Here is a 12,645-nt window from a genome sequence, read left to right as displayed (position 1 = left end):
AGCTCACTGCTGTGGTACTGGGTGCAGCTGGGATGTGGCTGTAGCAGCTGCCACTGCAGAACCTGTGCAAAGGTGAAAAATCCCAGGGCATTTAGCCAGCACCAGGGCTCTGGTGGATCCTCTCAGGCAGCCAAGCACGAGTGCTCCATGCTGGAAGCAATGTGACAGCAAACACAAATCCAATCACAACCTCTCTGAAACCGCCACCCGCAGAGGCCACTTACCGAATGCAATTATGTTTATTTCCCTGTTCCATCCATTTGTGAGAATATCTACTGTGATTTACCAGAGTGACAGAAACTGACTTCTCAGCCCTGCACAGGGTCAGGTGGGTTTTTGTTTTGTTCTCTTGCCTTGAATTGTATGTTTTATTTACACTGCATTGCATGACATTATTTATTGTATACTTAAATCTCCACCAAATTAAACAAAGTCACAAATCCTCTCAGAGCCAGGTATAATTCAGCTGCACAGAAATGAAGTCACAGCTGTAGTATAAATGTGCTCTGTTATTTTGATCATTTCCACTGTGCATGAAATTATCACTGCAGTCTCTGATCGGTCAGGTCTGTCTCATACACAAATGTTCAAGTAACACACACAGTTGAACTCACTGATGTGCCACAGCACTAAGAAACCACAGCCAAACAACTGACTTTAAAAATCATGGGGCTTTTGAAAGAATAATAAACCTTGTATCTTACAGTCATCTACAATTGTCTTGAGAAAAAAAAATTAAATGCAATTTCTTTGTGTGATCCAGAAAAATCTATACAAAAACAGCATAAACTTTGGGAAGGAAAAATACACAAGAAAGAGGAAAAAAAAAAAGGCAAAAGAAAATACTTAACTATTTATACCATATAAAATGACTGAGGACTGCCAGAGACAGCAAACATGATACTCCCTTAGCAACTTAATCTAATATGCTAATTGCAGGTGTAATTTTAGATATCCACATTTGAATTCTGGGTCCTGGAAGGTGTTTCAAATGATTCCTCAAACAAGCCAACAGTACTCAGTCTGGCAAGAAATTACATGGGTGAAAACTATTCACATAACTAAAAGCTGCAGAATTAGAACCATAATTTCCATTTCCATAAAATGTGTAATCCATTTGGTGCCTGTTGGAGATGATTAGATGATGGAAGTAGAACAGTTCCAGTTGTTAATATTATCTGTAACCTAGTTTTCTCATCTGCCTAATTTGCTGGAATATCATATTTTGTATGAGTTTAGCTGGGTTTTTTTCTATTTTTCTTTTTACTCAATCTATATAATGGTGTTATAATCATAAACCTGCATTTCCTACATGAGACATTTATTCACAATATGGAAACAATACTTGAAAACCTATACAGTGAATAATCTATTTACTTTTCATATTAATTATTAAGTCTGCCTATTGTTGATATTATATGAGCTAAACAATCTAAAAGCTTTAGCATGTCATTTTGAAGTGACCTGGAGGTATTTGAAATACCATTTGAAGTAGCTGGAGGCAATTAAAAGATGTGTAGATGGGGCACTTGGGGACATGGTTTAGTGGTGGACTTAGCAGTGCTGGCTTCGTGGTTGGACTCAATGATCTTGGGGTTTTTTTCCAACCTAAATGACTCTGTGATTCTACAATACTGTAAAATAAGCCAGTTTTAGAAGCAGTAGACAAACCTAGTGAAATCTCTGCATTTTTTGCTACTTGAAGTTGTCACAACTCATTGTTGTAGACACTGCATCTGCATGGGGACAAAGATGCATCTGAACTAAACCAAGAACTGACTCAGTATAATCATCTCCAACCACAGGACAGCATGTAAACTAAACTAAATGATGAAATGTTGATGGACCTTGTTTTTCATCTGAAATTAATTATTACAGTGGTGAAATCTGCACTGACCTGTCTGGGCAAAATAATTTATGCAATGATGTAACAGAAGGAATGAAGTCATTTGATTGCTAAGTAGTGTAATCACATAGGAAAAAATAACCCCGAAAATTAATTTGAGATTCATTTCTATATATCTAGTGACTTAGACTTTTTTTTAAACAAACTTAGGCTTTTTCTTGTAAGCAGTAACTGAACTGTAGAGAAAAATGTTGTAGTAACCCCTGCATTGCTGAAATATGATGCCACAATGAATTATTATCAGTGCAAAAATTTTATGGTATTTTATTTGATGTAATTTTTGCATCACTCAGAAGGGTTTCTTTTTCAATACAACACAATCTGGTTTTGAAAACAACCTGAAATACAAAATTATTTGGGGCCCAGTAAGTGCACAGTTGTATGTTCTGGCATACAAGAAACTAGAAGGACAGCTGAATTCTTTACTTTTTAGCAAAAACACCTTTTTTTTCCTTCTTTAATAATTTAATTTGGAGGGGACCTCTGACTCTTTCTCCACTCTCACACAGGTATCTAGCTAACTCTTGCTATGGGGAGAGCTCTCTTCACACTGAAGTGCCCTGGATTCCCAGCATACAACTGGCCCTAGAAGCATCATGTCCTTGTGCTGGAATCCTTCCACACAGTAATGTCACAAGCTGGTGTGCTTGGTTTAGGATTAGTGATAGATTTTCTCAGATTTTCTCTTTTTCTGAAATCAATCATAAAGCTATAGAATATTTAAGTACAAGTGAGATAAGCTCTGCATTCTAGCAGAATATATTGAAGAAAAAATCATCTAAGTTTGAGATGAAGAAACATGCTCTGTAGATAACCTTCCATCTAATTTGCCTTTAAGAGTTATTCTATATTCATGTGAGCTACCTCCAGCAGGTCAGCTACAGCTTTGAGGGGGCAGATCCACACTCCAAGAGCTGATCTTTTGCCTTTCTTAGCAAGAAACTGGAAGGGGGCAGAACATCCCTTTGCATCCTTTATCTTTGCTCACAGAGTTTCTGAGTGCTCAGAATGCCCTGCAACCTCCAGTCCTGATAAGTGGGTCAGGTAAAGACTCACATGCTCCTGGAATTTCACACAAGATGACTTCAGCTTTGCAGTGAATGGATACTGAAATAATCTTCCTAGGATAATTCTGAAAGAAGCCAAAAAAGCTGCCAGCAATAGGGTGAATCTGCTGACCCTCAGGTAAGGAATGGCACCTTCTTTACAGGTGATTTATACTGCAGAACTGTGTGGGAAAATGCAGCAAATGGAGCAGGGAAGCAAGTTTACCTTAGCTTGCACTTGGCTGTGTTCGGGCCCAAGGAGCTGCTCAGGATGCTGAGCTCAGTCCTGAACAGAGCTGAACCCCCAGCCCTGGCATTCTCTGGGTGTCTGAGGCCACAGCACTGTGCCAGCCACACATCCCATTTGCACTGCCCTGCAGGAATGCCTTGGGAACCAGACCCATGATGTTTAGTACCAGTGGCTGCCAGTGAAACCAGGGGAGCTTTGATCAGGGGGATAAAGCACCTCTGCTAGGAGGAAAGGCTGAGAGAATTGGGATTGTTCAGCCTCAAATGTGATAGCTTTGGGGTGACCTAATTGTGCCCTTCCTGTGCCTGAAGGAAGCCTGCAAGAAAGGTGAAGAGAAACGATTAACAAGGGCCTGGAGTGACAAGGGGGAATGGCTTCACACTGACTGAGAGTGGAATATTGGGAAGAAATCATTCCCTGTGAGGGCAGTGAGGCACTGGAACAGGTTGTCCAGAGGAGCTGTGGTTGCCCCTGGATGCCTGGAAGTGCCCAAGGCCAGGTCTGATGGGGCTTGGCACAACCTGGGATAGTGGAAGGTGTCCCTGCCCATGGCAGAGGAGGAACCAGGTGATCTTTAAGGTCTCTTCAAACCCAGACCATTTTATGGTCCTATGCTTCATATGCCATGGTATCCTTCTTTACATGCATACTAGCACTTGTGAGCCTTTAGACTGTGCAAGATAAAAAAACCCAAACCAATACTCCAGTTAGAAACTTAAGATAACACTATAATCACTGCTATTCTCTGGTATCAGATTTTCCTAGATATGTTCTGAAATTATGTTCCAGATATCAGATATCACATTTCTGCCATACTAAGACAGTTCTGTATATGTGTGGGTATTATATCTGATTTGAAAGTGACACCATTCATTATTGGTACATGAGTACTTTCTACTTAAAATGTCTTTATGTTGAAATGACATAATGGACCCTAAATCTTTTTGATCTGCCATCAAGCTTATTGGATGTTAAATCTTAAAAAACCTCAGTAGTTTATTAATATTTCACCAGTAAAGCAGCTTTTAGGCAAAGCACATTCCTAACAAGATGTTTGCTTAACGCAGTGAAATAGTTAAATACACAAAGAGTGCAAAGGGCAAACAAATATCAAGATGAATGTCATGATTTTAGATTCAAAGTACCTCAGTAGAAAACAACAAATTAATGAGCTTTGTGCTTCGACTGCCTAACATAGTAATTAGTGATGAGCAAAAAGGATAAATTAGTGAGGAAAGGGCTGCTCAGGTTAACAGGTATCATTGGTTTTGCTTGTACATTCAGTGATAAGCAAGGGAAGGACAGGGAGGCGGGCTTGTCTGTTGTTTGGCCATTCCTTTCAGCAGCATCAGCTGGCTTGTCTGACCTGCCCTGCCCACTGCAGGCAGGCACCAGGGTGAGCTTATGGCCCAGCTGTGTCTGGGCACACCGCAAGGTCATTTTTGGATTTGTCAATTGACATGATCCAGCATCCCCCTGCTTCAGCTGCTTCTAAACTTCATTTCAGTTCCAGTGACACACAACTCATAAAGCACCAAGTACAAGCTCAAATACAAAATCAAATTGAGAGGTTGTCAGAAGCATGTACAGGTACGTGGATATTTGCCAAATGCAATCTGGCAAGAGAAGGATTACGGATGGGAGAAGGATTTTCCATGTTACATGTAAATACCATTCCTCTCAAAACTTCTCAACCTGTGTCATCACCTTTTTTCTGCTTAAATTTCTTACAAATTAAAGAAAATCAATTAACAAAATAAAATGTTTCCTAAAGGTTCAAAGAACCTTTCAAGGTTTTGCTACCTTGCTGAATATTTGTTTTTCAGCTAACAAGGTACTTAAAAACCTCAAAACAGGAGAGCTCTGTAATGACAAGCTGAAACTCTACATACTCCTCCCGTTTGGAATGTACTAGAACAAATTCAAACAACTTGGCAGACGTCACGTTTAACTACAGACCTAAAATGACTTTTGCAGTCAGCGTGGCTTGCTGTGGCATCGAGATAAGGAGATTTCTGCGAGGCCAGCTGGCGGGTCAGCAGCAGCAGCAGCATTACCACACAAATCCGAGTCCTTGGCTGCTGACCCCGTGCTGACTCCCGGGGCTGGCACTGCAGACCCTTCCCCGCGCTCAGGGCGGTTCTGGGCTCCCAGGCAGCTCCTGCACATTTACACCTTGCGGTGCTGGAAATACACTCTGTGCTCCGAGCCCTCAGCGAGGCCGAGCCAGCCCAAGCCACAGCTTCCCGAGCCACTTAAAGCCATCGCCTCGTTTCTCCCGGCCATCGCTGCCTTAAACCCTCTGAATTTCCTTAAGCTCTCGTCCCCTGAGGACACGCGCTACTTACCGGCTTAGGGCTGAGGGGGGCTGAGGCATGCCGGCGCTGTCCCGCCTCCCGCGGGCCTCCCCCGGCGCAGGCCCGCCCCGCGGCTGCAGTGGCTCCTCCGGGGGCGCAGGCGGCGGTGCCGGCCCGCCCCGCCGCGGGAGCGCGGCTGCCCCGCCGCCCTCCGCCTCGCCAAGATGAACCCGCGGCTGCGGCACTGGCGGGAGGCGGCCACGCTGCTGCTGGCGGCGGGCACGCCGGGCCGGCCGCCGCGCTCGCCGCTCGGCCCCTTCGACTACGAGCTGCTGCTGCTGCGCCGGAGCTCCCGCAGCGGCTTCATGCCCGGCGCCCACGTGTTCCCGGGCGGGCTGGCGGAACCGGCGGATTTCTCCGCCGAGTGGCTGGGGCTGCTGCCCGCCTCGCCGCACTGCGGGCTGGGCGCCGTGAAGCCGCCGCCGCCCGGCTGCAGCCGCGCCCCGCTCTTCGCCACCGACCGGGAGAGCCTGGGCTCGCAGCTGCCGGGGGAAGTCGCCTTCCGCATCTGCGCTCTCAGGGAGACCTTCGAGGAGGCGGGGATCCTGCTGCTGGTGCCGGGGCGCGGGCCGGCCCCGCCGCTGCCCGCCGAGCGCCTGCCGCCCGCCGCCGAGCTCGGGGAGTGGCGGCGCCGGGTGCGGGAGGACGCGTCCTGCTTCCTGCGGCTGTGCCGGCACCTGGGCTGCGCGCCCAACATCTGGGCGCTGTACGAGTGGAGCAACTGGCTGACGCCCGTGGGCAGGGCCGGCCCCGGCGGCCGCCGCTATGACACGGCTTTCTACCTGTGCTGCCTGCAGCAGCGGCCGCCACACGTCTCGCAGGACGACCAGGAGGTGACAGCCGTCCTGGTAAGGGGGGCCGGGGTGCCCGGCATGCAGCACAGCCCGGCCGGGCGGGTGTTGCGATGGGAGCGGCCGCTCCTGCCCGAGCCCTTCTCCCACGGCCCCTGGCTCCGCCGAGACTGAGCCCTTACACTTCGTACAGGCATAGAATCGTAGAATGGTAGGAGTTGGAACGGACCTTAAAGCCAATCTAGTCCCACCCCTGCCATGGGCAGGACACCTTCCACCAGAACAGGTTGTTCCAAGCCCCGCTGTCCAACCTGGCCTTGCACACTTCCAGGGGTCCAGGGTCAGCCCCAGCTTCTCTGGGTACCCTTTGCAGGGTCCCACCACCCTTAGAGTAAAAAAACTGCCTTCTAATATCTAATCTAAAAGTCCCCTCTTTCGATTTGTACCCACTGTACTCCTTGTCTTGTCACTAGAGTTCCTGACAAGGTCCTTTCCCAGCTTCCCTGCAGTCCCCTCAGGTACTGGAAGGTGCTGTGAGGTCTCCATAGAACTGTCTCTTCTCCAGATCAATCCAAGCCCTTCTGACAAACCTCCCTGAGATGTGAGGAAAGGGAAGGGAGTTTTACCTGCACCCTCTCCCCGGGACTCCTGGAGCTGCCACCATCACCAGAGGTGCAGCTGCAGCAGCTGTGGGGAGAGGGTTTTTTTGTGAGGTCGTTGACATGATCCGTGCCACATCAGGTCCCTTTCACCATGAATTACTGTCTCTTTCCAGGGCAGTTGACAAATACCATTTTTTTACATTCATTCCTGCAATATAGCAGGGTTGTCACACCTCCTCAGTATGCTGGGAGAGATCCATGTAGTATATCCAGGTATATTCCAGGACTGCATGAGATGCTAGTAATTTTTGTCTTTTGGAATTATTTGGAATATTTTAAGTAATATGCAAACTTGTTGAAATAGTCTACTAAAAATTTTGACGTTTTTATTTTTTTTGACCTTTTCTTTTTTTAATTGAGTGTGTAAAAGTAACAAACTTCATGAAGAAGCTCTAAGAGAGCTCAAGGTTGGGTACATTAGGGTCCTTAAGTTTTTCTAGGATTCTGAAAAGTTTGATTGCAAGCTAGAAGTAGATGAGAAACCAGACAGTTCTGTAATAGCCTACTTAAAATTTTGGTATTTCTGATGTTGCTGTATTTATTTGTTTAACAAATTCTGCTACAGAAATTTAAAAGTACCTGAAACCTTACTTTCAAGAGCTCATGTTGTAATTTTGTTAATAATAGCATAAATCTACTGCAAACGATTATGCATAAATTATTAAATTCACCATGTGAGATGAAATCAAGATTACCAATAGTGTAAACATGCAGAATTATGATGAATAGCTGTGTGTTGATGCTCTGGAAACAATGCTTCTAAGAAGCAGATGTTTAGAGGTACTTTTAAATCTCAAAGCATCAGTGGCAGCTTCTGGTAACAGCGAGTTTAATGTTTTCTGTTGGTTTCAGTAAACTTTCAGTCATGGCTCTAAAACAAATGTCAATTTTTAATCCTGGCATGTCTGTGTGTAAAATAAAAATTTATTTTTATTGGGAAAAAATGAGTAATTTTTATCAATTGTTTGTTTTTCAGTTTTAAGAATGTCTTTGTTGTTACTTTGGTGTAGCTTATGCATGGTTTTTATTATATCCAGAAGATATGGTCCATTGCAAGCTCCTTTGCTGAATGGACTTCCTTGCTAAATGACTTTTCAGTTTATTCAGACTTTCTATCTGCTACTGACACTATTATTTCAAGACTTGTTTTCATCTTCCAGTGGTCGTCACCTCCAGAAGCCATCGAACGCTTTAAGTCTCAGGAGATCTGGTTTCCTCCACCTCAGTTTTATGAATTCTGCAGGCTGTGCAACTTCTCTTCCCTCAAGGAGCTGCAGCAGTTCAGCTCTGCACGGGCTCTGGAGGGCTGTGAGCGCTGGATGCCCGTGATGCTGAGTGCTGCAGATGGATCCATCCAGCTGCTGCCAGGTAAGGACACACTGGAGACTTCTCCTAAATGCTGTGTGCTGAAGCCACATGACATAACCATCCTTAACTGAAAGGAAAATACTCTTTAAGTCAAGTTACTGCATGCTGTTTCTGCCTTGTTTGCTATAGTTGTGACAGTGGCTGCAGTCAGAGACAAGCCAGGGCACCAGGCAGCACAGTTGTTTCTTAGTTACTCCTAATCTCATTGTCTCACCATTGTCATCATATGTATATTTGTGAAGAAATTCCAGCATTTCAGCTTTGTGTAATCTGAAGGATGTTTAAAAACTCCTTCCTTTAGTCCTTTTCAGTGGGAATTCTCCTTTACTTCAGGTATCACTTTGTGAGGAGATAGGAATCAAGCACAGCTGCAGTATCACACCTCCCAGCTGCAGTGATAAGGCACTGGACTAAAACCATACCCTCAGCCATCTTCCTCCTGCCCTTTCTCCTGCTTAAGTCTCTCTCATTTCATAATCATGTACATGCAACGTTAAGAAAAGCTGCATGTACTATTTATTATTTTCTGCTTTTTTAGTTTGTTTTTCATTATGCTTTCCTTTTTTTTTTTTTCTTTTGGTCACAATTTCTGTAGGATTTCTATATTTGGGGCTTATTGTCAGTCTTGCAGAAGAGTATAATGCCTTGATATGGCAAAACAATTACTTACTTTAACAAAATAGAACAAAATATATTTCTGTTCTTAGTCCTATCTTTATACTCATGAAGAAGTGCTTGTCCTGTGCTCCACCTATTATATACACTCCTGTCTGCCCAGGCTGTCATTACAGCATATTAATAGCATATTATCAGGAACTCTGGAACATTCAACGTGCACTGCAGTGTCATACTTCTGACATACTTCAGAAATGTATGATTCTGTCTTTAAATCTGAAGATGTTTAGAGGCAATTTACTTTGCATTGCGAAATACATTTCCACTGATTTACCTATACTGATAAATCCTAAAAAAATTGCCTGTGAAAAGGCTGAAAAATAAGGTTGGCTATCTATAACTAAATCTTTTTTTCTACCCCCAGGAGATGAGTTATATCCAGAGGATCCAGATTATACTGGAGAAAAGAAAATGATAATGTCAACAGATAAGAAGGTTGAAGATCTCATGAAAGAGGGTGGGGTATTTCACAGGATAGTAATGAAAGACATCAACAATCTTGCTGTTTATGTTAATATTCAAGCAAAATATAAGCATATAAATCCACTGATGATAAAGTGTGATAATTCAGATTACAATAGCAGATTATAATATGCCTTGGGTTTAAATCTAGAATATTTTTAATTGCATATATGCTCACTGTGGTTTTGGTGCTTTTTAACTGTTGCCAAATAGTCATGAAAATATTTCTCTGTCCTGCCAAAGCATTATATCTGTATGTGTGTGTGGGGTCACATCTATGTGTATCTAATTTCTTGAGTCTTTAAAAACAGAGCAGTTGTGCCACTGTTGAGTCACAAAGGTCTTCTTCTCATTGAAAGTTTATATATATATATTATAGTTAGAACAAGCAGAGAAGAGTTGAAGGATTCTTTTAGTATGCTTCCCAAAGTTATCCACTAGATAACTGCAATGTTAGCAATGGATAAAATCTCCCATTCCATATTTGTTGACGTTTCCCATTCTATTATTTCTTTCATTTTGGGGACAAGCAATGTATGTATAGATATAGATATATACATAAATTAACTATAAAGCACTTTTTAAAGATATTATAAAGTTAATTTTTATATTTTATATACTTAAATTCTTTCTACTAATGGTAATAATTCAAAACTACAATTTTCAAAGGTAGACCTAATTTAAAGGAAGTCATCTATGGAATTGAGTACATTCTTTTTATCAATATATTTTTTTATCTTCAAGTTGTAAGCGATTTAAAAAAATAAAAAGTGTAATTTTTTAGCTCCATAAAGATATCAACAACTTAAGGGAATAATATTCCTCCTTGATATACCCACTTCCATATTCCAACATCCCACATTTTGCTTCTTAACTACTTTACTAATATAACTGAGATTTAAGAACATCAGAGGAATGATTGCTGCTTAATGTTTGGCTTGAATTTGTCTTTTCTTTTGTTCAGTAAGTGGAGTCAATGGAGCAGTTTTGTAAATTATCTGGAAGGAGAATGAATGATGACTTCAGATTAGTCAGTAAAGTTGTTCAGAAAGCTTTGTTCCAGCTTTTGTTCTGTGTTTCAATTAAAACCTGTTCCTACAATTAGATTAAATTGGTTTGTAGCATTCATTTGGATTAAAAAAAATACTGAAAAAAAGGTGTGTCTTTCTCTTCTCCCTCAGAACATACCCAGGCTGGTGCAGGATTTGCAGACCTTGTTGAGGTTTGTAAACCTGTGCTGAACAATGACCACACAAGCAGAACACTGTGTATTGTGCAGTAGAACACCTGAATATTCTGGCTGGGTGTGACATTCCCTTTTCTCCTGTCACTGGAGACTTCACCTGCCTGCCCTGACTTCTCAAATGCCATGGAGAGTGCCCCAGGACCCACCCTTGCTAGTTCCCCCAGAACCCTGGGATACACCTCATCAAGTCCCAAGGACTTGTCTATGTTCAGGCTTCTCAGATGGCCTTGAACTTGGTTTTCTCCTACAATGAAAAGTACTTTATTTCCTCACCTTTATTTCAGGGACGTGGGAAATGTGGGAAGCATGACTGCAGTAAAAACTGAGCCTCAAAAAAAGTCAAATGTCAAAGAAACCCTGTCAGCTCTCCATGTGGACTATCCCTGAAGTATTGGGGGTTGGGGTGTACATTTAAGCTCTCCTTTTCTAATCAATATACCTCTGGGATCTTTTTTTTTTTGTTTGTTTTTCAGATCCCTTGCCACAATCAGCTGCAGCTGTGCCTTAGCTCTCCTGATCCCATTCCTACACCTCCAAGCACCATCCCTATATTCTCCCCTATGGATATGTATCCCTGCTTCCAGTGCCAGTGCATTTCTTGCACTTCAGTCAGACCAGAAGGGTCCTTCTCAGTTGCATTGGTCTCCTGCCTTGTCTGATTTCTTACACATGAGAATCATGAGTTTTTGTGTTTCAAGGAAAAGATGCTTAAAGAGCTGCCAGCTCTCTTCTCTGCTGCTCCTTTATCCCTGAGGCAGTCAGTTTCCATGAGTTCTCATCCAGTAATGCCTTCAACAAGTGACAGTGTGCTCTCCTAGAACCTTCACGTTATTCATCTGGACCATATCCCTCGAGAAAACAAAATACACAAAGGATTTCTTTTATTGTTCTGCCTCTTATGGTTATTCTACCAGTTTACTTTTATGGTAGGAAGTATGTATTATGAGAAAATGTTTTTGATAAAGAAATCATTTAGCATCCGGGCACAGCAGGAGTGTGGATATGGGAATGTGGGCAGGGGAGGCATGCAGGGGTGATGCCAGGTGTGCAGAAAAATGCAGTTTTGGCACTTGTGGTAGGTGAGGCTCTCCCTTTGTCTGGCTGGGGTTATGTCTTCCTGAACTACACCAAGGACTTTCACTAAGTTATTTCACCACTTCCACAGGGGCAGATCCCTATGAACTCTTTCCACTTGTCCATTTACTTCTTGGTGCTACAGCTGTTTTGTGTTTTCCTTTTTTCCTGTGGTTGTTGTCCCTGCATTAGTTAAGAACTACCAGCGTTTCCAAAGGAACTATTTCACCATTGCCTCTACTACAGAGACTTTAAGCCTGAAATAAATTCCAAATCCCAAAGGTTCATTGTGATAATTTCCCTCAAATCCAGTAGAATATTCTTGATTTCAAATTGCTTGTAACAAAGTAACAAAGGCTTTTATTCTTTCACTATAAGTTTGGTTTCCATTTTATACAAAAAGCAAGACAACGGACTTCCCTGTGCTTCGTGAGATTTCCCGCAGCGTTTCAGGTGTTTTTTACGGCCGGGAATAGTTGGCCGTACCATTGGCCACAACCCGGGCCTGAGGATCCGGGGATGGGCAGATCTGGGCTCTGACCCGTCCCGGGGCGGCTCTGGGGGCGGGAGCGCTGCGGGTTCCGGAAAGTTCCGTGGGCAGCAGTGTGGTGGGGCGGCCTGAGGAGCCGGGGATGGGCTGTTCTGGGCTCTGAGCCTGCCCCGGGGCGGCTCTGGGGGCGGGAGCGCTGCAGGTTCTGGAAGGTTCTGCGGGCAGCAGTGCAGTCTGTGGAGCCGGGGATGGGCTGATCTGGGCTCCGACCCGCCCCGGGGCGGCTCTGGGGGCGGGAGCGCTGCGGGTTCTGGACGG

At 43.8% G+C, this 12,645-nt stretch overlaps 2 protein-coding genes across 3 annotated transcripts in view; one reads left to right on the top strand and one right to left on the bottom strand.

The window, feature by feature from the left end:
- Positions 1–5,688, bottom strand: part of ANKRD27 (ankyrin repeat domain 27) — a 55,264-nt gene extending 49,576 nt beyond the window's left edge. For both annotated transcript variants that reach the window (XM_054641093.2, XM_077185176.1), the window contains exon 1: positions 5,551–5,688. The gene's annotated coding sequence lies outside the window, so the exon portion shown is untranslated. The remainder of the gene's footprint in view (positions 1–5,550) is intronic.
- Positions 5,576–10,628, top strand: NUDT19 (nudix hydrolase 19). The gene is made up of 3 exons (XM_054641098.2): positions 5,576–6,407; positions 8,173–8,380; positions 9,420–10,628. The coding sequence occupies exons 1-3, from the start codon at positions 5,724–5,726 to the stop codon at positions 9,644–9,646; spliced, it is 1,119 nt and encodes a 372-aa protein (XP_054497073.1). The 5' UTR covers positions 5,576–5,723; the 3' UTR covers positions 9,647–10,628.
- Positions 10,629–12,645: the final 2,017 nt, after the last annotated feature.

The sequence above is a fragment of the Agelaius phoeniceus genome, chromosome 12 (assembly GCF_051311805.1).
Source record: "Agelaius phoeniceus isolate bAgePho1 chromosome 12, bAgePho1.hap1, whole genome shotgun sequence".
Lineage (NCBI taxonomy): Eukaryota > Metazoa > Chordata > Aves > Passeriformes > Icteridae > Agelaius > Agelaius phoeniceus.
The sequence above is the reverse complement of the archived record's forward strand: the minus strand, read 5'-3'. Positions and strand labels throughout refer to the sequence as shown.